Genomic DNA, 26,055 nt, shown 5'->3' with positions numbered 1-26,055 from the left:
CAGTGGATGTTTAAGGCACATGACTGGTGATAAAGGTCTATTCACCAATCTTAAAGACATGACTGATAGTTCAGTCACATTCGGTGATGGCAGCAACTGTAGGATTATTGGCAAAGGTACGGTTCAACTTTCTAACCTCCCCTTATTTGAGAACGTTTTGTACGTTGAAGGGTTAAAACATTTAGGCATTTCTCAAATATGTGATAAAAATCATAGTGTTAAATTTTATAACCTAGGGTGTGAAATTTTAAACAAAAATGGTTCAGTAATATTAACTGGTCGTAGAACGTCTGAAAACGGCTACATCATAAGTGATTCTAACTCATCTAATCAATTGTGTTACATGGTCCATACCGATGAGACTGAATTATGGCATAAACGCCTTGGACATGTACACTACCGTAATATATATAGATTGAGTAAAGGAGAACTAATAAGAGGTCTACCTAAAATACAGAAAGGAGAAAAAATATGTGGCGAATGTCAGATTGGCAAACAAACTAGGAGTACTCACAAAAAGGTAAACTCTAATGTCACATCAAAACCACTCGAGCTTCTTCATATGGATCTAGTAGGACCAACGAGGATGGAGAGTCGAGGTGGTAAAAAATACATACTGGTGATCGTATATGATTATACCAGATTCACTTGGGTAGCTTTCTTAAGGGATAAATTAGAAACCCTTGATGAAGTAAAAAGGATTCTTAAATGGATCCAAACTGAAAAAGGTTCTCATGCTAATAAGATCCGTAGTGATCATGGGTCAGAATTCAAAAATAGTAGTTTTGAAAAGTTCTGTAGCGATTAGGGGATATTACATGAATTCTCTGCACCTAAAACTCTACAACAAAATGAAATTGTAGAAAGAAAAAATAGAGTGCTTCAAGAAATGGCTAATGTAATGTTGAATAATATGAAGTTATCTAAAGTTCTTTGGGCTGAAGCCATAAATATGGCCTGCTATATAATCAACCGGGTTTATATTAGTAAATCTAATAATAAAACTAATAATAAAACAGCGTATGAAATGTGGTTCGATAAGAAGCCTACTATCAAACACTTTCGAGTTTTTGGTAGCAAGTGTTATATTTTACTTGACTGTGAAAATCTGAAAAAGTTTGACACTAAAAGTGATGAAGGAATCTTTTTAAGATATTCTTTAACCGGTCGCGCATATTGTGTACTGAATAAAAGGACTGGTGTTATTCAAGAATCTTTTAATGTGGTCATAGACGATCACTTGAATACACCTGCCCTAAGTTCAGATAATGATGGAGTTCTTTTAATTGACAAACCAGATACTTCATTAAATCAAACTGTCTCTGAACTGAGGACTGTTAAAGATCATCCAACCACTCAGATTCTTGGAAACCCTCTCACTAGTGTACGCACTCGTAGACAACTAGAAGATATATGTAATTACATATGTTTTACATCCCAGATTGAACCGGCAAACGTAAAACAAGCTCTTACTGACGAAAACTGGATTGTTGCAATGCAAGAAGAGCTTAACCAATTTGTGAGAAATGATGTTTGGTATCTTATTCCTAGACCTAAAGATAAACATATTATCGGAACAAAGTGGATTTTCAAAAATAAGTTTGATGAACTTGGTAATATAATTCGCAGCAAGGCTAGACTGGTTGTACAAGGGTACACTCAAATTAAGGATATTGATTATGATGAAACCTTTGCCCCAGTAGCTCGTCTTAAGTTAATCAGACTATTTATATCCATTGCTTGCTTTAGAAAATTCAACATTAATCAAATGGATGTGAAGAGTGCCTTCTTAAATGATGATCTACATGAAGAAGTATATGTTGAACAACCAATGGGTTTTGAAGACCTTAAGAACACTGATCATGTCTATCACCTTAAAAAGGCTCTCTACAGGTTAAAACAAGCTCCCTGACCATGGTACGAGAAATTGACTAAGTTTTTATTAAGTCATGATTTTCAAATGGAAAGTGTAGATAAGACTCTCTTTGTTAAGAAACTTAATGATCACATCTTAATAGTGTAGATTTATGTTGATGATATTATTTATGGATCTACCTGTTCTAACATGACTGTTGAGTTTGCAGATTTAATGAAATCTAAGTTTGAAATGAGCATGGTTGGGGAATTGAATTATTTCCTAGGATTGCAAGTGAAACAACAATCTGATGGCATTTTTATTTCTCAAACCAAATATGCTCTGAACTTAATCAAAAAGTTCAGATTTGAGAACGGTAAGAATTTTAATACTCCTATGAGTACAACTTTAAGACTCTCAAAGGACTCTACAGGTAAAAATGTGGATCCTAAATTATATCGTAATATAATTGACAGTTTACTTTATTTAACTGCAAGTAGACCTGATATTGCTTTAAGTATTGGTATTTGTGCTAGATATCAATCTAACCCTAAAGAGTCACATCTATCTGCTGTTAAGCGGATAATGCGATATGTTGCAAGTACTGCTAAATTGGGTCTCTGGTATCCATATGAAACTAGTGTTCAATTGGCTAGGTACTTATATGCTGATTGGGCTGGTAATATTGATGACAGAAAATCAACCAATAGTGGTTGTTTCTATATTGAAAATTGTTTAGTTTCTTGGTTTAGTAAGAAATAAAGTTCTATATCACTCTCAACTGCTGAGGCTGAATATATTACAGTAGGAAATGCATGTACTCAACTTGTTTGGATAAATCGTATGTTAAGCGATTATGGAATTACACAAGAATCAATGATATTATATAGTGATAATTTTAGTGCTATAAATATTTCAAAAAACCCAATCCAGCATTCATATACCAAGCACATTGACATTAGGTATCATTACATTCGTGAATTAGTGGAAGAAAAGCTGATATCTTTGGAATAAATTCCTACCGAGACTCAACTTGCTGACATTTTCACTAAACCGCTCGACAAAAGCAGGTTTAATAAATTAAAATTTAATCTTGGTATGTGCAATCTAAATTGAATATTCATGCTTATTTATGTCATAATGTATATATATTTGATAATTTATTAATTTAAATTTCAAATTTTTATGAAAATTGCATGTTTATGTTGATACATGACCAGTCGAGGGCGTGCTTGACCAGTTGTGATACGACTGGTCGAGGACGGTCCAAGACTGGTCGTGGAGCGTGCTGATCTCTTTAATTTGGGGAAAACCATCATCTTCCTTATTTCTTCTTTTCTCTCCAACAAGTCGTGGCACGACTAGTCGAACCCTACTGTTTGATTCATCAAGGTTAGTGCATTTTTTCAGTCAATCTTGTACATTCATGTTTTATTCTCTTCATTTTTGTTATTGGAGTACTTGATTTCAAGCTTTGTTGAGATTTTAGGGTTTTTCTTCTCCATTTGCTGATATAGAAAAACCCATCTCTACTTCCTTTGTGATTTCTTGTTGCTTTGAGTAAATGGATGCTAGAGGGAAAAAGAAAACATCCTGTGGTCCATCTTCTTCTCGATTAACTCCTATTATTCAGCGCCATCTTCGGTCACCAGAAGATGATCCCTCATATGTGCAAGATTTGCGATTGCGCAATGTCATTGTTGAACGACTTGTTGATCTTGACCACATCGCTCCTTTTGGTATTCTTTCTCTTCTCAAAACTGTAGGTGTAACGTCTCGAAAAAATCCGTATAAAGACCCAAGTACCACCTCAGGCAGAAATCGCACAAGACCAGATCCTTTAGAAATTAGGCAGAAATTAATTAGTGCTAAACTAGTTTATCTGTGAAATTAGTACTAACTACTTTAAATATGACCTGCAGGACCCAAACCGTGCAGTATCATTGACGCTACATTACCCTGAAATCTAGAATCTATCCATAAACCCGGTTGCTCTCGGGAGTACACCGAAACTCCATATCGGACCTGGACCGTACGTCGAAAGTCCGATAATCGCAAAACTATACACTAATAACCGTATTACTGGACTTGACAACCCCCTCGTAAATCAAGTCTAAATTGCGTCTAGAAATGTAGAACTTGAGCCCGAAGAAAAGTGTGTGAGAAACGTGAATATCTTTATAAATGAAATCCGAATTTAAGTAATCTGAGTCGTGTTACTTGCGGGCCAAATATAAGGATTCAGACCGTCAGAATCTGACCCAAATACACCCTCAGATCAAGGGAAATGTCTCATACATGGCCATGTACTTGTGGCCCTGATCGAGTGATCGTGACCATTGAACTGAAACTGGTCCGCCACGGCTGATCTGTAAACCCAATCGGAACGAAAACTCAGCCTGACCTAAATCCAATGTTAGGGAACTTAAGTTCGACCGCACATGGAAAAGGGGCAACCAGAAGTGCTCTGATGGGCTGAAACAGACGCCTTTTGGATACAGCTTAAGTATACCTTGGCCCTAGGGCCATTCCCATTAGTTCTGGGCCTATATAAGGGCCTTAAACTCTCTCTCTTATATTCCATACGAATTCTAAAATCCTAAGAAAGAGAGAAGAGGAAAAGGAAAGGAAAGAGAGAGAAAGTGAGAGAGTGAATTGGAGATTCCTCCTCGGATTCGATCACATTGCTCCTCGGGTTTAACTACCGCTTCTACATCGCTATTCTGGCGATTCTGACTCCGACTTGGGTAAGAAAACCTAACCCTAACTTGTCTTAGGGTTTCCGACTAGCGTAATAGATGAAGTAGCTAACATATTCCCTGTTATAGGTTATTGTGGTGTCGTAGACAAAGATTTAGCTTTTAAAACTGAGTTCGCTACGAGTCTACCGGCGAAAGGTGCGGACTATAAACGTATATGTTATGGTTTTCAAGGCTTTTAATGTTGGCTAATGATTTATTATTGACATGGGTGTCATGTCATATGCCTAATGCGTTGTCTGTTTCGCCTTACATGTACATATGAACTATGTCGAAGTAGTGCAATTCATGTGTTTGTTAAAATGTTTGTGAGTATGGAATCTAGAGTTGGGTTTACCATGATTAACTGTTGTAGACATATGGTTGAGGTATACGTGATAATTCCTTAATGAAAGGATTTGCCCTAATACGTGCTATCACCAACATACGTCATGTATGTTAGAATATGTAGTCTAAGTGTTTGTAGAAATGTCTGAATGAACAAGTGTATAGTAAATTATACTTTATATGGACGTTGAGATGAGATTCTCAACTACCTTAACGATGTGTATGATTTCCTCCATGTAACTTATATTCTTAATCTGTTTTACTTAGGGACTGCATTTGTGTGAATTCATGTTTAAGTTGAAATCCATCAAATGCTCACATGCTTGTATGATTGAAATTGTTGATCCATTACTGCTTTGATTATCTTATATGATTATCTGTTATAATTGAATGTGTTTAGGACTACGGAATAGTCCAGGCAATCAGTAACAGGTACTGAATAGGTGGTTGAGGTTGTTTCGCCACATAGGACGTGATCGATGAATCTGAGCCGTACTTGAGATGTCGGTAGTGGTTAGGCCACATGGAGTACTTACGCGCTTCATGTCGATCAACTCAACGTGCGCTCATACTAGTCGAGCTCGTCAAGTAACCCGTTTGACCCGATGTATGTTCACCATGTATGGATGCTACTGCTTGAATCTAAGGTACCAAACTTACCAGTGAAAATCCCTTTAACCATGGTACCTCAATTCGCTAAGACTTATGAGCCGGGCATGGTGGTATGGGACACCATGGTCAAGCTGTCGGCTTACGTTGGGGTGACGAGTCTCCCCGTAGTGTCCAGTGAGCAACACAACCTCGTGAGCCGAATACAGTGGTATGGGACACTATATTCGAGCTGTCGGCCTACACTGATAAGGTAACGAGCCCTTTGTAGTGACCTCGAGCATACGCTAAGACTCCGTAGAGGCGACGAGCCTTTCCTTAGCAACAAGAGTACAAACTAGGCCTACACTGATAAGGTGACGAGCCTTTTGTAGCGACCTATAACCGTAACATCGTATGAGATTTACTAGGATTGACGACCGTAGAATGGATCATCGTTTGAGAATTGATATAAGAGAGGTACCTTAGCTTCTCAATCCTGCTATATGAAACGGACTAATAAGAACTTGATAATCACATTCATGCACCACACTGCATGTGCCGTTTGGCGTTGGGCAGAGCACTGAGGAAGTGACTGACATGCATGACTGTTAGATGAAGATCGTAGAGGGAGTGCAGGCGAGGGCATGCATCATTTATACATACCATTCTTGTATTAATCAAAGTACTTAGGGATGTTTGATTGTATTACTGCTTGACTGAATTGAGAACATGTTAACCTTTGCTTTATTGTTCCACTGAGTTGATCACTAACTCCCACGTTACGGGACGGTGTTTTAAACACCAACCAGACTGTCTTAGTTGCAGATGGAGACCCGACCGATGAGGTAGAGGCGGACTTCGCAGACGATGAGGATGCTTTCTCATATATGCAGTATTCATGAGGGTTTATATAGGTCGTTCTGATCGGCGGGGCTTCAGGGTCATACTTGTAGTGGACTATTACATTTTTGTCATTTTGTATTTTGAAACAATACATGTAATTATTGACCTGACAATGCATACATACTTTGGGGACCTATACTGATTTATAAAACTATACATATTTGAGTCAGTCTTCCGCTTGTGTATTACAACTGTCCCTGGATTATGTTTTGCTAATTTGGCTTAATCTCATTCATATTTTATGCACTAATACAGACAATATTTAACCATAATTAAATATGTTGCATAAGTAATGCGTTGGAACTCGGGAATTGGACTTCTATTCGACCCCCAATTTTCAAGGCGTTACAGTAGGATCGGCTAACATCTTACAATGGGGTGGGCTTGCATACCAATCTATTGTACAGGCTATGTTTGTGTGTATCTCTGAATTTTCATCTAAGAATTTAACATTTAAAATTGATACTAGAGAAGGTCCATTTGATGTAGACCGCCATCTAATTTCGAGTCTTATGGACATACCTGTCAACGATGAGGGTATTCTTATTCATAATTTAGTTGAAAAACCCCTCAGAATAGAAAAAATGCATGCTTACTAGAGATCTATGTAATATGAATGTGCAATGGACTCATAAAGGGAATGCGCTCCCCTCAAAGTATTTGTTACCCAGATACAGAGTTCTCAAGAGAATCTTTATTTCAAATCTGTATCCTCATTTAGGTAACAAAACTGAACTGACTAAATTTATGGTTTGAGTTTTGCATTCTGTTATCTCTGGTATTAAAGTTTGTCTTCCTTCATTGATATGTCATTCTGTCATTCAGTTTCGTCTCCATCTAGGTCATAGTGATATTCCATTTGCCTATCTTATGACTATGTTAGCTAATCACATGTTAGTTGCTATGCCGGTTGGAGAGGCTCCTATCCATCATCTTATTTTTAACAATTCGAATATTAACAAGATAAAGTTGGAATTGGCTCTTGGCTAAGTGTATGATGATGTTGGAGGAGCTGAAGCAGGGAATGAAGATGATGCTGGCGATCTTCTTGATGATATTAATATGAATGATATCTTTGATGAACTTAAATCTGATTCTACTAATGTGCCCGTGATCTTCGGTTTAAATATATACGCAAGTATCTTAGGCGCTTAAAAAAGGGCTTTCATCAATTTGATCCTACCATACCTGCTCATTCATCTGAATCTGATTAAGTGTTTTATCCTTTGGTCTGTATTAACTCTAACACTATTTTACCTTTGTTGGTGTATGAACTTTGTTTTTACTTCAGTTTGGTTGACTGACCTATTTTGTGGAATTTGAACTGGTTAATGGTTTGTGGACTTTAATTTGCTTAAATCTTGACTAGTTAATCCTTTTCTTACTCTGTTTATTATCATTTTTCATTTATTTTTTTGCTTCCTTTGTCATATTGTGACAAAAAGGGGGAGAAGATTTCAAGTAGTTTGGATTGATTGGAATGGATATGGTTTGAAGGGTAATAACATTAAATTTTAAGTTATATATGTGTGTGCTACTCAGGGGGAGTAAATAAGTAAGGAATAATTTGTGCTAGTTAATGACAACTGGTGCATGATTCTTTAACCAAGCTATAACTGGTTCTCTTATATATATCTGGTGCATGATTCTTTATTGAGCATGTTGTGCTTCTCTTATTTTTTTTTGGAGTGTGTTTTGTCACAAATTTGACAAAGGGGGAGATTGTAAGTGCTATAGTTTTGTGCTCCTTTGGTTGTCAAATTTTGTGATGCAAAAACATCAATCTATATCTTATGTAGCTCAATAGTATATATGATCAAGACATTGCATCACCTCTCTAAACACTTTGCTTCAAGTTAAGAATGAAGAACTACTTCAAACCATTTCAAGAAATGCAAGAACAAGCGACAACGAAAGAAGTGATCTTGTTGAAAGACTCAAGTTAGTGTATAACGTAAGATGAAGTGTAATTCAAACTCTAAAAGATCTCAAGCTCAATGTTACATCAAGTAGAGAGATCTCAAGCTTCACAATCTTTAAAGGTCAACTATCATCTGAAGAAATGAAGTCTCAATGTTCATACTTCACTTTCAAGGTATGATTGACCTTCAATTGACCTTAGGGTAAGTCATTTTGTATACATAATTCTAATTGAATTACTTTACATGCATTTGGACTGTTCTAAGACTAGTCCTAAACTCTGTTCGACTAGTCCTACCTCTGGCACGACAAGTCCAAGAAATTCATAAACCAGTCCTAAGTTGTTACAGTTTTTCGAAATTTTTTCGTTGAACTACGACCAGTCCTGGAGACTGCTTGACCGGTCGTAAGAACAGTGATGACTCGTTCTAGGACCAGTCGTGCACCTTAGACTCAAACTCCAACAACTAAATCTGGTGCCTTACGACCAGTCGTAGGATGCTCACGACCAGTCATGGAGGGCTCACGACCGGTCGTGGACACCCTACGACCAGTCGTGAAACAGTTTTATCCGATCGCGCTTAAAATTTCAAAAATCTGTTCGGTTTACGACCAGTCGTAATGTCCTTAGGACCAGTCGTAGATGCGACTTCTAAAACTATAAATAGAACACGAATTTCAGAGTTTCATATCGAATTTCAAGTAAAATCAAGGCATCACTCTGAGATAAGTTTGTGTTCATTTTTAAGCTACATTGTACATATTTAATATTCTTTTTTGTTAACTTTATTAGTTTGATTTTGTTTCTATATTTCAATCTGAATTGAAAAGATGAATTGTTATATTCATTCTTCTTGGAATCAAAATCAAATATAGCTAGCTCAACTGGTTTAATTTAAAATCAATTAGAACCTAAAACCATTTCAAAGTGAGTATTGGACATTGAACTTCCACATTCGAACTTTTACTCCGATTGGTTCTTCCGGGCTGCTACAAAAGGAGAAATCCAGGTATTTTACTGTATTGTAAATTTCCTTCATTTTGGTTTTTATTTGAGATTAAGCTAGAAAAATCTCAATCTATTAGTTATCTGAGAAGACCTAGAAAAACTTAGAAGTGAGGTTTTTGAATTGTGAAAGTCCATTGAAAGACACAATTGTGAAGGTTTTAGGTGAACCTGTGAAACCTATTTTCATAATGAACGCTGATATTCCCTGTGTAAGGATATTAGGAGTGGAGTAGCAATCTGTGTGGCTGTTGTTTAACAGTTGGTGAACATACAGGCGAATCATTATCATTTTTTGTGTATTGTAGTTTGAATGTTTGCTTAATTTCTATATCATTTATTATTCAAAATTATGGGATGTATGTGTGGATGTAAATGTTGTAATATTTACATTTCAAGCACTGTGGGGAATGTTATAATAGCTTAGATTTCAATTCTTGCTATTTCCTTTCTATTCCTTTGCAGTTTTAGCTTTTATTTCTCTAATTGTTCTAGTAAAGTTGTCCTGCCATAAACCCTTGGTTTTTATGGTGAAAGGTTATCCTTAGAACAACTAGATTTTGTGATTGCTTTACATTCTGTATTGTGAATTATTATCTTTCCTTTTCTTGGTTATCTTATTGTTTTATTCCGTTGTTATTATCTTAAATTTGGCATAGTCCTATTCACCCCCCTCTAGGACATATAGCTAGGCCTTTTCAGATTGTATCAGATGGTCGAGATGGATAGACTGAGGACCACTAGATGACTGATGTGTAAGGTAAGTTACGTGTGTTCCCACACTTTTTAGTAAATTTATTTCTTCTTGACAATTGCCTGAGCACTAAAAGTACAGGGTGTTACAATTAACTTATGTGTGGAACTTTGAAGCTTGGGTGTTAGTTTAATTTAGTTAAATTACATCCATTCAAAACTCCCAAAATCAAATCATCAGTTTAGTTTTTATTACTTATTTGTTTTACATTTGGTTTTCTTCTTTTCACAATTCATCTCTTTGTGGGATCGACCCTTTATTCACGAAATATTACTTACGAACCTATATACTTGGAGGCAAGCAATCAATTGTATATAATAAAAAATTGCATGCTAACATGCATGAGTATGAAGAAGAACAATATTATATTTTTCAACTAAAAGCTACTTCAAGAATCCATAGGTGGCCCACCTTAATATTATTATTTTTATACCCAGGCCAACTATCTATTTTTCCACCTCATTTAGGATGAAATCCTAAAACTCGAGCAGAACCAAATCTTAGGTGAACCACACTATTAGAAACAGGCAACACAGCCAATGACTCCATTACATTTGTTACAACTGTTTGCTGTAGTGGGGTCCACATTAGATTCGGATGTGCTTAATTTTTGGGACTACGTCCTAGATGAGCAGGAGAAACGGTCGTACAGAGTGAATGTATAACACATCATCAAGGTGAGGGGTAACACTCACTGAAGAATGGGCCGGTAACGAAATCAGAATGCCTGCCTGGCTACACTTTTATTGTACTGACTAAACTCATTTAGCCCATTGGAAATGTGTGCGGTTTATCCAATTCGTTCACGTGACGTAAAATCCAATGAAATCCCGTAACCCAACTTTTACTTTGATACAAAACTTAGGTGGGCCATGGAAAAAGTTATGGTTTACTCCCTTGATTTGCATCTCTTCTCTAAGGCCCACTAGAGTTTTGGATCAGGGTGAACATCGGTCTTCGAGGGTTTCATGGTACGCTGGATCACATGGACCGTTCGGATTAGAGTCCATCATACTCGCGTAAAGTTGCACCTGCGCAGGCTTGCATGCGTCCACATTTGTAACGCCTAATCTACTCCCGTTTTTAAAGCAAAAAAAAAAATAGCTTGCGATGAAAACCCTACCGTTTTGGGGTGGAGCAGAGACGGAGGGCGGTAGTTGCAGAGGGAGAGGGATTGCAGAGAGGGAGAGAGAGAGAGAAATTGCAGAGAGGGAGAGAGGGATTGGGATGGAGAGACGAAAGCTTCAATCCCCTCTTATAGACGCTTATCAATGGTGGTCGTTGGTGTAGTAAATGGCGGTCGTTGGTGCGGTAAATGAAGCTCTGATGCGGTAATAGTGTTCTAGTATGTGGATTGGCTGCACTGCTGCAAGGAGTGCTGGAGTTCCTTCAATGGCTGGTGCTCCTTCTTCATTGGCTGGAGCTTAATGGTGGTTGGTGAGTTGGTGCGTTTCTCCCTCTTCCCCTCTTTTTAAAAATCCGACCGTTGAGCCTGTAAGTGACTTACAGGGAAGTGACTTCTACCCCATCCCCCTGCACTTTTTTGGTAGATTTGCCTGTAAGTGACTTACAGGCTGTAAGTTACTTACAGGTGAATTTTCTCCCCCAAACACCACCTGTAAGTGACTTCCCACTTACCCAACTTACAGGCATCCAAACAGGCCCAACTTACAAGCAAAAACATACCTAAAATGATCTGCAAAAACATATGGACGGCGTGGATATACAATGCATACATCGAGGTGGGCCCTACGGTTAGGGTCCCACCTGCATCTCTGGTTCCGGGTCTCCAAAATAAGTCTGAAATGTGTCCCGATTTCCATCGCCAGGGCAGATCTGAATAAAATTCTGTATCCCGGCAAAAGCTGAAGGTATGTTCTGGGAAATCTCGCAATTCGGGGTAATTTTCGGGGGGAAAATCCCTTATCTAAGAAAAGATATAATTTTCTTTTGGGATTTTTTTTCTTCATATTTTCCAATTCCGGCCCAACTGAGCTTCAATCGCAGATTTTGGCCCAAAATTTTTGCTCGAATCCACTAATTTTGGAAAGTAGTTTCTGATTTTGTCTTTTCAACTTAGATCTGAAGAGCGATTTTGGAAATTCTTTGTTTTCTTTTTTCTTTTTTATTTGAATTTTGAGTATTTACGCAAGCTGCGATATCCACTGAGTTTAGAAAATTTCGGTGATAGTTTAGAATATCGACTTTTTCGGGCGATATCTTGGTGATTTCCGTAAGAGAAACGATACCAGAGCATTGATTGGGGCCTAGTCCACATCTAATCCACATTTAATCCCTTTAGATGAATGGTGTTGATTGAGGCCTGACTTGCTGAAAATTATAACAGTTGCAAGTAGCCACATTTTATCTTTGGTTGACATTTGACAATAATGAGAAATTTATTAATGGACTGCTCAAGTAATGCAATTCTCTTTCACTTTCTAATGCTAAATTATTATATATTATGTTATGAAAAGTCAATTATTTATACTTGTTACACAAAAATATTACTTGTTATAACTTTGCTAATGATTATTTTGGTTTTATGTCTTGTGATTCTCTTTCACTTTCTAATGCTAAATTATTATAGATTATGTTATGAAAATTCAATTATTTATGCTTGATTCGTTCCACAGCCTTTTCTCTGTGTCCTGACACCGATAGACTCCTTTTGCTTGTAAGCTGGACCTGTTTGGATGCCTGTAGGAAGCATGTGCTGGATAATGTTTATATCTGATTTGTGAATTCATGAAATTTGTTTTCTGTACCCAAGAGCTATAATTTGGAAAGATATTGGAGCTTTTCTTGTTGAGGTTGTGGAATTTTCACTGTAAATTTGCAGATACTTTTGTGAGGAACGATGAATTTTCTGCTGCGGACTGCACATTCTGCAGCTCCAGATCAGCCAATTATTCAAGAACTCCCTTCAGACACCCAATTGTTACCCAAACCAGCAACTACTCTAGAGGGTCTTATTGCTGAAGATCCATTTCCAAAGTCTGGTACAGAGGAAGATGATGATAGAGACATTGATGGAGTCGGAGTTTCAAATGGGAGTGTTGCTGCTCCAGTTGCAAAGAACTATGTTCCAATTGAAAACCACTCTGATGTTACTGAAGATGAAGGATGGATAACCATTCCATACAGTATTATCCTCTACCCTCTACCCTCTACCCAATTTTATTATCTCTAAATTAGATTATGAACACATTTTAGAGGAAATATACAATGATCTAGTAAAGAAATCTGTGTTTTTAATTTGGCCAGCAAACATTCAGGTGGCCCTCACTTTTTGATGTTCCAGACTTTTCTTTTGGTTGGAGTCCTTGGATACATCGTGGAATGATCCTGACCGAAAATATCTATCATATAAGAAATCTTATCTAAGCTTATCCTAAATAGAAGGTACACGGCTATGGTGATGACAGTGACAATTATGATGAGAATCTTACCCATACAATCTTTGGAATTTTTCCTTGTTAATGTGGACCGATGGCTCAACACTGCGCTTGTATGCCATTTGTTAGACAGTTAACATCTTTTGATGGAGGGTTTATTTGCATTGCTGGTAAGAGTAGAGGCTACCCAAAGAATCGTGTGGATCACTGAAATGTGTCCATTGAGCTGCTGGGTCAAACAAAAAAATGCTATTTGTTTCAACCAATCTGAATGGTCTTTGTATGCATTGGAGCGAAAAGATATATTCCCATTTGAATGTGAACTAGAGCATGCATTTTAGAAAGTGAACTGATCGCCTGCAACCATTTGTATGGTACAAACCATTTTTATGCCTTCAGAATGTTGCTGTCCAATTTTCCCTTGAAACCATCATACATTTCAAGGCCAAAATGCTTGTTGAGAAGGCTGCAAGTTACCTATGAGTGGGTGTAGGTGGTCAGTTCTCTAAGAGAAATGAGGATGGTGTGCTTTGTCAGTGAGTATTTTACTGGCAAAAGAATTGTACAAAGATTAAACAACCTAGCAGAATTACAAAATCAGGAATTGACCTGATCACCAAGATTTAGCAGCTTCATCTTTGGTAAGTGAATCTCTCCATGTTAAAATTATGATGAGTGGCAGGTGATCTATAGCTAATATGAACCATATTATGCTGAGCAATTTACATTTTGGACTCAGTTGATCATTGATCTGGGCTGTTCATTTGATGGGTCTAATTCCTGATGGATCACCGTTGAAAGTTACAGAAGTTGGATGATCCTAAAGATTTTCCTGCAAACAGTTGATTGCCAGCTGTTACAGCTGTCCATCTTCAAGCTACCAATTGAGTGGCTAGGATTGTCAAACCCGTGCAAATTTTAAGCCTTAAACATTCTAACATGGTTTCTGCTGGATTGTTGATTATGCCAAAAATGTGTTCAGGAGCTTGAGTTGCTCCAAACAGTGCAAGTTTCCATTGCTCCATTATGGGTTTTATTTTTTTTCTCTCTACTACTGATTGGTTTTGCTCAATAATGATTATTTCTGCACAATGTTTTGAGACCTGGCCTGGACCTTGACCTGTGTTTGTGGGTTGTTTGGTCAAATCACCATTCCAACTGGTCAGACCTGCTCTGGCCTGTCTCTTCCTGGAAGTCTATTTAGTTGAAAATTGGAAAGAATGAGCAATTTACTAGTCTTTTTATCCTAACTTATTGTTTAGAGCATTTAATTTTCATATAGAAGTTGTGGGGTGGAGTTTCAGCTGATGTAGTCACATTTCTTTTACAAAATATGACTGGGTTTTACAGTGACCTGGCTGTTTTGGTGACCTGCTCCATTCCAAACCAGTCCAACCACCCAGTCCGGTCCGGGTTTTAAAACACTGTATCTGCAGAAAGGGTTGCTGTTCTTGGCATAAACATCTGCTTTCCAGGATTTGAACTTGATTACTATGGCAGGTATATATTTGAGAGGTTTTAAGACATAGGTGTAGAATTTGACTTACCAGTCAAATAGCGGATGATACTAAAATCTGGTTTTCCATGTTGAAAACAATTTCATCAGATCCAGAAAATTTATAGACATATCTAAGTTTTCTCATGGATGACACTATCTGGTCTTTGTTTGATCTTCAAGTTCGAACTTCTAGCTACTAATTTCTTTGAAGGTTCGATGACTGAATTCAGTGATACTTCTAGCAATCTGACCATTTATTTTGGTTTTCAATTTATGCATCTTGATGATGCACATGCAGAGGAGCTTCCTGAAAATTGGAGCGATGCTGAAGATATATGGTCATTTTGCCACTTGGACCGTTCCTTCATTTTTCCTGGTAACCATATCTATATTGAATATTTTGGTTCTGCTTTCAGTTTGACATGTACCTATGGCAGTACATTCGGAGTTATTGCTTTCATTGCTAGTGAACTTACTTGTTTCTCCTCTCAGGTGAACAGCTTCATATACTAGCATGTCTGTCAGCATCCAAACAGGATACAGAAGTTATAACTCCATTTAGGATTGCTGCAGTGTTGAGTAAAAATGGCATTCTCGGACACAATGCCAAGCAGCCAAAGGAAATTGTGGGAAGTGAGTCGAAATCTATTGCAGAAAGAGGGGACTTGAATGGCATGCGTCAAGGTCCCGCTTGTCAAAGTGTAGAAGATGATGGTGAAACTTTATTAGCTACAGATAAAGTTGATCCAAAGAAGGATATTTCTGTGAGTGAATCTCTTCTTCAGATGGAAGACCACAAACAACAGACAGAGTCACTGTTGCAAAGATTTAAGAACTCACATTTCTTTGTTAGAATTGCGGAGTCTGGTGAGCCACTTTGGTCAAAAAGAAATGCAGCAGAATCATCATTGCTTAATCCTGAGGTTGTGGGAGAAAAGTTTACTGCCAGTGATGCTGGAAAGAGACAGACTTCAAGAATGGATTCTCATCTCAGTGCAGTTATTGATAGAGGACATTTTGATGCCAATGCATCTGGTGGAATTGCTAGAAATACTGTCAGATGCTGCTCTCTACGTAATGGAGATGTAGTGGTATGTTTCAGAAGACTTATTACTGCCTATGGAATTAGCCTTTCCATTTGAGTTGAAAGATATTTCATGAGTGTTGGGAAATTTCCTTTGGACTTGTTTGATTATGATTTCAATTTAATGGAATTAATTTTGGAGTATGCAGGAGCTTCTTTGGCATTGCATGCTTTATTTTGTGATATTTATTTTCTTATAAACGATGGCTGGAAGCACCAGTTATCCATGACACTGATTCTCACCTGATTTCTGTTGTTGCTAGGATGCAGGTACTTTTACAAGTAAATGTTGGGAATAATTTCATGAAAGATGCTGTTCTAGAGGTTCTTCAATTTGAGAAGTATGAGTCCAGTAATAGAGCTTCTGAGAAACATGAAAACCTAGTTGATTCAAATTACGAGGATCCATGCGGGGAGCTTCTTAAGTGGTTGCTTCCTTTGGATCATACCTTGCCCCCTCCAACTCGTCCACTATCTCCCCCTACTTTGAGTTCAAGTTTAGGTGTAGGAAGTACATCTCACAGATATACTGCCCCTTCCTTGTCGGGTTCCCAGCTCTTCTCTTTTGGTCATTTTAGAAGTTACTCTATGTCTTCACTTCCTCCAAATAATGCACCACCAACCTCTGTTGTTGCTTCCTCCCCTGCTAAACCCACCTTTGAACTTGAAGATTGGGATCGCTTCTCATCGCAGAAACCTGTAAAGAGTCAAGAAATAGGGAGTGAGGGGTTGCTATCTTTTCGAGGCGTCTCACTTGAGCCAGAGAGATATTCTGTTCATTGTGGGTTGGAAGGCATCTATATACCTGGAAAGAGGTGGAGAAGGAAACTTGAAATTATCCAACCTGTAGAAATCCATTCTTTTGCTGCTGACTGCAACACAGAGGACCTCCTTTGTGTTCAGATAAAGGTATCACTTCTGCTTTTCCACATTATGAGCTCCATGTGAGTTGTGAATAGTTTTTCAGTACTATAACATGTTATTGGAGGTGGTGTCTGGTTTTAGTGCCTGTTTGTTTTGACAAGTTCCACGGTAAAGTAGTGTAATGCATGGTAAATGAGTAATAATTATCATTACCTCGGTATTTGGAAGTAAACAAGTTTTACTACCGTACGTAATATGCCTCTCACAGTTTCCCATCCAGACATGTAAAGTAATTTTTTCTGATTAGATGCGCTTAGATATAATTTCATCAATACATGTTATATCTACACCGTCTGTCCATTTTGTAATATCATTTTAGGGCATGTCCCGAAAAATGAGGAAGATCCAAAGCTCACGTGAACCACACCACAAAAAACGTTGGGATAATAATGCCCATCGTTGAAACCTTCCTATGGGCCACATCCTGGGATGTTTATTTTCCATCCAACTTGTTCATAAGGTCAAACAAACCTGGATGAAGGGAAAACACAAATATCAGCTTATTCCAACATTTCTGTGGACCCCAAAATTTTTTCAATGGCAGGTGTTCAATCCCCACTGCTAGCTGTGGTGTGGTCCATTTCCGCTTTGGATCTACCTCATTTTTTGTCTCATACCATACAATAATCGCGCAAGATGGATGGACGGTGTGGATATAACACATGCATCATGGTGGCCCCCACAAAACTATGCCAGGTAAAATGTCTTTCCACCTATCCATGTCCACTGGGATTCGGAAGGATTATAGTGATGGGACAGTTGGCAATGTCCAACCACAGTGAAGATGTAATGTTCTGAATTTTACTATACATTACCGTGGTAGTTCACAGAAACAAACTGGCCCTTAAGTACATGGTTCTTTATTCAAATTCTTTCATAGATGCCAACAATGATATCACCTTGTTTTGCAGAATGTATCTCCTTCACATATACCGGATATTGTGATATTTTTAGATGCTATAACCATTGTCTTTGAGAAGGCTCCAAAAGGTGGACCACCCCTATCTTTACCAGTTGCGTGCATTGAAGCTGGAAATGATCACAGCTTGCCAAATCTTGCCCTCAGGTTATTGCCGGGTCTCCTCCCCACCATTTACAGTTTTCGGTTGTTACCCTGGATATATGTAGTGGCATTACTGTTGCTTCTGTGGCCTGTCGGTTTTCATCGTGATCTTAAAAGGCTGTTGAATTGCAAGAACTGTTATTCACTTTTTAATTATTCTACTTTGAATAGTGTTGGCTGTTGATCTATTTCTCTGGCGTAATGCGTAAAAAGTCCTGTAGTAGGCTTATCTTGAATACTATTCATTAAGAAAGTAGCGAATCCCAAGTTTTGTACATAAGGATGCATGTGGATGGACTACTGAATTCAATTCCAAGTTTGCAACCACTAGTCCAATAAAGTTTTAATAATCAAATTTATCAAACAAAGGTATACATGGCCAAACTGTGATTTCCTATTGTGGATATGGGACATAGCCAAACTGTGATTTCCTATGTGGATATGGGACATAGCTAAACTGTCATTTCCTATTGTGGATATGGGCTCCAACTCCAAATTGCTGTTGGATTAATCTCAAATTGGACTAGGAAGAAAGAGTCACTTCCACTGTTGTTAAATGAGACCGCATATTCGCATATGCGAATTCTCCCATGCATTTCGCATATGCCATGATGGCATATGCAATTGCAGTGCATATGTGATCGCATATGCCAAAAATGCGAGAATATGCGATCGAATATGCGATGTATGATCGCATACAACATATGCGATCGCATATTGGCATCCACAAATTATTTTATTATTATTATTTTGCAAAAAAAAAAGACCTTTTGCCTATTAAAAGACATCCAAACCTCCTTCATTTGCAACATTCTCATTTCAAAACTCTCTTCCTCATTTTTTCTCTTACATTCTTACTTCCAAGTGCAATCAATCTCTCTTACATAGTTCCTATCCTACTTCCAACCAAGTTCCAATTTCCTAGTTCCTACTTCTTTACAAGATTAAAGCAAGGAGATCATTTATTCATTTAAGAAGATAAGTTTACCTCTCTTGGAAGATCCAGATTCAAGCTTCAAGCACTCTCGAGGAAGATTCAACTTTCAAGATTCAAGCACTCTCATTCTACAATTTACATTTCCCTCTCTTACACAATAATCCCAATTCTTGAATGTTAATGACTTGATGTATACTCAATTCATTGTTTAATTGATTTTAGTTCTCTTAAATGTATTTTAAATATGTAAAATTAAATATCTATTTACTCAAGAAAGTTCCCCTAATTTCTTATAGCTTTTCACATTTTTTTCTCCTATTTTTTTGATTTTTTTAAATTTTTCAAAAAAAAAAAAAAAAAAAAAAAAAATGCAGTCGCATATGCGATCGCACATGATCGCATATGCGATTTAACAACATTGGCCACTTCCCTTTATGAATGCTAGGAAATGCCATTGATCTTTTGCATTTCCTCTTGATTGTCATATTGTTTGGTTTCATGTTGGAAGTTATGGCATAAGTTTGACGCTGCCTGCCAATCGGATGCAACCCTCCTTTATCTGGGCTGGGAACTAGCAATGACAGCATAAAACTCCCACATGTGCTATGTAATAGATTATTACATGGGTAGATTACAATCAAGCGTTATCTAATAGTCTATTAGTTGGGATAGAATTAGAAATGAATGCACTTGAGGGCAGTGTTCAAAATATTGGTATCGTGTTACGTATCGCATCCTTGGGATACAAAAAGGTATCGGTTATCGCATGGGATATATCGTTTATATTAGGTAATTTATCGCACTTTTTGAGAAACATGGGGAAACATTGGGAAAATGGTTGAATTTTTCAATGAAACTTCAAGGATTGTTAAAAAAGACCTTAATATACATTTTTAAATCATAACATCTCTAAAAAGAAGTGCACATAATAGGTTTCTTTAGTATAGGGTCCTAAGCTTTTCACTGTCTAACTAAACTAATGCAACTATATTCAAATTGAATGCATACAATTTAGAGTGTATGTGATGATCATTTCATCAAACACTCCTAAATACTTCGAAATTAGTCTCAATTGACAGCTAGTAGAAGGGAAATTTCGAAAAAAAATAATATTTTAATAAATTTTAATTAAAAAATAAATTTTATTTCTCAAAAATTGACAAAGACTTAACAAATCAGTTGATCAACCCTCATACATGCTTGATTTCATGTTTGGAGTAACATTGCAAGCAATTTGGGAGGAATTTGAATTTTTTTTAATTTCCTCAATTTTCCCCAAATCAGACCACCTACACTCAAATTTTGAAATGAGAATATATGTGATGATCATTTCATGAAATACTCCTAAATACTTCAAAATTAGTCTCAATTGACAGTTGGTTGAAGGAAAATTTCAAAAAATAATGGAGAACATGAAGAACCAATGGGTATTGAAATCGAAGCTCCCACTCCATGATTTTTCATGCAAAACATGAAGAACTAATGGATTTATAACAAATTGACACTAATTTAACATAATTTCAACAAAAAAGGGATTGAAAATTGAAAATGCTCACCGGATCGAATGTGGGATATATTGGCACTACCTATGCATTTCATATCGCACATGTGGGATACAAGATATATCATGGGATATATCGGCCGATATCGTCGATATTTGAAACATTGCATGAGGGTACTTAGGAGTAGGTATTATGAGTAGGTAATGAGATGAGGGAAAGTACATTAGATGGTTTGGTCTTGTGCAATGAAGACAAAACTTTTCTGGTCAGGAGCGAGTTGTTACAAGTTGAAGGCTCTAAAAAGGCAAGGGGAAGTCCCAAAAGGATGTGGGTGGAACTAGTAAAAAAAGACTTGACCTATTGTTTAACTGAACTTATGGCCCATGATAGAGTGGAATAGCGGGAAATGATTCATGTATTCGGCCCCATTTAGTTGGGATGAGGCTTAGATGATGATGATGATTTCCTCTTGATTTCACTGTATTTTTGCAATTCAAAATTATATTCCTCTAAGTAGAAGATACTCTTTCCCATAAGCAGAAGATCATACTTGTCATAGTCATCATCATCTAAGCCTTATCACAATTAATTTTCGTTGGCTACAATAGAGCATACTTGTGCTAGATTTAATCACATCATAGTGGGCCTTGCAGCTTTTGTTGTTCTTACTCCCGACAGCTTCACGGTGTGGATTAGTTAAAGAACCATGCTGTCGTACCTTGCGTAGCTGTGGATCTCATGAAAGTTCCACCTACGTGGCACTCAATTAGTGGTAGGTACCTAAGCGAGATTACCCCTAGGTACCTCTGCGAGGTACGTAAGCACGATTCTTTAACTAATCCTCCATGTTAATTTCCTACCATACTCGCTATAGGGAGCTAGAACAACAAAAGCTACGAGGCCCACCATGGTGTATTTGTGACATCAATGTGGTCTATCAATTGTGCCAGCTCAACTTAAGTTGTGACCTAGAAATGAGGCTAATCCAAAGCCTAAGTGGGCCACACCACATGGAACAATAGGAATGGGAATTTCCACCATCGGAACCTATCTGGGCACACCGTGATTTTTATATTCCATCATGCACACTATCCTTCGTTTGGTCATGGGCCAAAAAATCAGGCCAATCAATGAACTTGGTGAGCTGTATGCCACACCATAAAAGAACACTTGAAAGGGGGACTCGCACCTTTGATTCTTGTAGAGGGCCCACCATGTTGTGTATACACCACCAAATACATTGGTATGAAACATCTACGATAGATGATGGCATACCTTATAGATCAAGCCATTCTGAAACTTGCGTGGGCCCCAATGCAAATCAACAGTTGGCATCCCCCTTCCAACTGTTCCTACTTGCGTGTCTCACCTGAGTCATGGATTGGCTTGACTATAATGGGGTGATGTATCTGATGGTGGGAGTAGATGTCACATGCACTATACAATGGGGCCCATGAAAAATCAAGGGTGGATGTCCCCCTTCCAATTGTTTCCTATCATGTCTCCACTGGAATCATGGCTCAGGCTGATTTTTGGGATGTAGGCCTAACATGGGTGATGCATTTGATTTTTGGACCCAAGTAGATGACACGAATGCTTGCTTGCAAGTGAACATTTCACCACAGAGAGAGAGAGAGAGAGAGAGAGAAGTGGGAGCAGGAGCACGAGTCCGAACCGTGATTGATGCAGGAGCAACATGTAGCAAGAAGGAACTTGTGACTAAGATTCATACTATTGGTGCCAATGGTGAAAAAAATCATGCCAATTGGATGAGCCTAACCTTCTCAATGTGGGCCATTTTTTTAATAGCCATATGTTTTTTTTTTTTTTTTTTAAATGAGCCATAGATTGGATGGTTAGAATCATCAAATCAAAGTGCTTCTTTGGAATAATAAGCAATTCAAGGTGGGGCCTAGGAATTGACATTTCAACATGATGATTGGAAATATTTTGTTTCTCCATTGAATCTTGAGTGTCCATTTCTAATGCTATTGATTGGATGGTTAGGCTCATTGGATTGGCATGATTTTTGCCCCCTATTGGATGAAGGATTGGACGGTCAACATTGATGATTGACCTTGTGGTATAGGACGGCTTAATCCAACCCTAAACGAATGTGGTATTTAAAAGGAACAGATTTAGGCAAAGCATTAACAATAAAAATTTAGCATTACATATCATAAAACAAGAAGGAACTAAGGAAAATTCAACAATGATCATGTCTATCCATCACAAACACGTTGTGTTGAACTTTAAAATCTGAATTTAGTTGGATCCGGCGAAAGATAGGATTTTTGTCTTGCAATAGGTCCATCTGACGAACCAAGTAGATATTCTAATCTAAGAAATAGGAATTTTCTGGATTGTGAAATCTGGAAAATTCAGAAAAATTGATGGTTCTTTGATTTTAGTTCAAATCTAGGGCCTTAGGTGATGGGATTTGAAGAAGATCAAAATATGTATGTGGTAATAAAGATCTTCTAAGATCTAATGATTTGGATTGAAAAGAAAAGGGTTCGACTTTTAGATCTAGAGAATTTAGAAGAAAAAGGAAAAAAAAAGAGGTTTAAAGAAGAGAATACCTTGATAAAAGAAAGAAGGAGAGAATGAGAAGATGAGAAATCGCTTCCCTATGCTGCACGCCATCTTTCAATCTCTGGAAGTCGAAGACGGAATTGTCCGGTCTTGAAGAAGCAAGAACTCTTTTTTTTTTTTTCATAAATATAATATAGCATTCCTCCTGATGTTTAGGGCAAAATACTCTTATAAATTCGGAATTACATTAAATGACCAAAATACCCCTACTAAAAAAGTTTTTTTAAAAAAAGAAATTTGCATAAAAAATTATGTGTGCACTATCTTAAAACTCAAATAAATGAAATATTCATAAAATAAATTCAAATCTAAGATGCCTGATGGGCTCTAATGATAGCGCAATGAAGGTGGGCTGCGACAATCCAACGGTCCAATTATACCATCCTCACAATCTAACGGTCTAAATATCTCATTCAAGCAAGTTACATGTCGCGAACGCATGTGTAAGGTCTTCAACCTCGTGAGACCTGACTCGTACCCATAATCTAACTATATTGACACAAGTAACGCACGCCTCCCGCGTTGATATACTTTGAATGGTTTGATGTCCGCATCACCTTGCCTCATGTGATTTAAAAGTTTTACATTAGAATTTTCCATATGCGTGTGTGGGTGGGTGCGTGCATATGTCTAGGTAATGATCTCCTTTGAATTGGTCTGTACCATGACATCCAACTTGTTTATTAGATTCATCCCCTGATGATGCGTATCTGGCCCAGAAATCAACCTGATCCAAAACTTAAATGGGCCACAACAAAGGGAACAAAGTGCGAGGGGACGCCCACCCTTGTTTTCGTTGGGGCCCACTAAAGTTGCAAAACAACTTGATTTTTTGCATGACCCTTCATCCAAGCCTGGATTGTATGGCCTGGATTTCATATGCGCAACACGGGGGGATAAGTTTTGAAGCCGCACACACACACACACACAAAAAACCTATGCTCCACATCTCAAGAGTACTATTAATTTTAGTGCTCCTAGTAGCATTTTGTTCACTGGGACAATCCAATCAATTGATTTGAACTGCCCATTAAGTTTAGGACACATTTTGTGGTCTACCCTTTTAAAGCGTATGGTGTGAGCTACACATCTACTTCTAGATTTTTAATTAAGTTGTGGTTGGTTGCATCAAATATCATGAAATTTTATGATATTTTGCACCAAATTAGACTGACTAATAATGAAATTTCATGATACTTGGTGGCTGGTGCAACCAAACATGATATAAAATAATAGGAAAAATAGGGTGAAGATTAACTATAAAGATAAAGGAAGAGCAACAACATTGGTTTAATACTGTTACTTTTATTGATTTTTCTAAGATCATTGAAAAGATAAACTAATTTTTATTGAAAAAAAAATGTAACAAATCATTGAATACGTAAATTGATTTTTGTTTCAATGAAAAATAGTGTAGTGTGAGCTACATAGCATGATATCTAGTGGCCGGTGCAACCAAACATGATATAAAATAATAGGAAAAATAGGGTGAAGATTAACTGTAAAGATAAAGGAAGAGCAACAACATTGGTTTAATATTGTTACTTTTATTGATTTTTCTAAGATCACTTAAAAGATAAACTAATTTTTATTGAAAAAAAAACATAACAAATCATTGAATACGTAAATTGATTTTTGTTTCAATGAAAAATAGTATAGTGTGAGCTACATAGCATGTAGCGTGAGCTATGTAGCATGTAGCATAGGTTATATGCGACTTAAGCTATTTTCATGAGTTGTGTAGCGTTAAGTCTAAGCTACGCTATGTAGCATAAGCTACATGCTACGTAGTGTATCTATTTAAAACACTAATTGGATGATCCAATGCGTTCATTATTTGGCCTTATTTTCTATAGCCATCCTTTTTCTAGGCCATGGATGGGATGGTCATGATTGCCATACAAAGTGATTCTTTAGAATTAGAAGCAGGGTATTTAAAATCGGTTACGTATCGGCCGATACGTAATGGTAGCGGTTGATACCGTTATGCGATACGGCCTCGAAACAGGGTACCTTCATTTTTTGGGTTTGTAACAGCCGTTACGGTACCGTAACAATTGTTATGGGCCATAACCCTAAAGAAAACAAGAAAAAATGAAAAAAAATATACCTTTTCTTTCCTTCTTCTTCTTCTTGGGCTGCTGCAGCTGTTGCGGTTGCGGGGTTGCTGCGGCTGTGGCGGTAGCAGTTGTTGTTGCCCTTCTTCTTCTTCCTCCTGTTCCTCTCTCTCTCTCTCTCTCTCTTTTTCCGTTCCCTCTCTTCTTTCCCACTTTTCTTTTCGGTTTTCCTCTCTCTTTTCTTTTCATTTCCGATCTTGGAAAAACGAATGGACTACGTGGCTATTTCACAGCCACATACTTCAATTTTTTTTTTAATGCTCTGCGGTGCACGCAACACTGTTTTGTTATGTGGGGCCCACCTTGATTTATGTGTAGTATATCCATGCCGTCCATCAATTTTTCAGGTTCATTTTAGGGCACGATCCTTGAAATGAAGGGATCTAAATTTCAATTGGACCACACAGTTGGGATTGAATGCCCACTGTTAAAATCTTCATAGGGCCCACTATAATGTTTATTTTACATCGAACCTATTGATAAGGTCACATAGACCTTGACCTTGATGAAGGGAGAACACAAATAACAGCTTGATCCCCAAAAAAAAAGTCTTAAGAAATTTTTAATGTTGGGAATTAAATCCTTATTTTGTGGTCCACCTAAGATTTGGATCAGCCTCATTTTTTGGACCATGCCCTAAAATAAGTTGGCAAAAAGGATGGACTACATGGATATAGAACAAATGCATTGAGGTGGGCCACACTTTGATAGGGATACTCAATAATGGTGCACCAAAGATTTAGATCTACTTGAATTTTTGGATCATGCCTTAAAATGAGTTGGCAAAACAGATTGATGGCATGGATATACAATACATTGAGG

At 37.5% G+C, this 26,055-nt stretch overlaps 1 protein-coding gene across 15 annotated transcripts in view; it reads left to right on the top strand.

Annotated features, from left to right (window-relative positions):
- The first annotated feature begins 11,224 nt into the window (after positions 1-11,224).
- LOC131248915 (uncharacterized) overlaps positions 11,225-26,055 on the top strand; it is a 41,645-nt gene continuing 26,814 nt past the window's right edge. For 4 of the 15 annotated variants that reach the window (XR_009172549.1, XR_009172547.1, XR_009172548.1 and 1 more), the window contains exons 1-6: positions 11,228-11,560; positions 12,958-13,261; positions 15,310-15,387; positions 15,504-16,102; positions 16,366-17,004; positions 17,931-18,085. Coding sequence is in view for 9 of the 15 variants with exons in the window: in XM_058249432.1 (XP_058105415.1) it covers positions 12,976-13,261; positions 15,310-15,387; positions 15,504-16,102; positions 16,366-17,004; positions 17,931-18,085 (1,757 nt within the window). In the remaining 6 variants the exon portion in view is untranslated. Of the gene's footprint in view, positions 11,561-12,957; positions 13,262-15,309; positions 15,388-15,503; positions 16,103-16,365; positions 17,005-17,930; positions 18,086-26,055 lie in introns of all 15 variants that reach the window. The other 11 variants (XR_009172552.1, XR_009172551.1, XM_058249436.1 and 8 more) reach the window with 7 other exon arrangements.

The sequence above is a fragment of the Magnolia sinica genome, chromosome 6 (genome assembly GCF_029962835.1).
Source record: "Magnolia sinica isolate HGM2019 chromosome 6, MsV1, whole genome shotgun sequence".
NCBI classification, from domain to species: Eukaryota; Viridiplantae; Streptophyta; class Magnoliopsida; order Magnoliales; family Magnoliaceae; genus Magnolia; species Magnolia sinica.
This window is presented reverse-complemented; position numbering and strand designations above follow the sequence as displayed.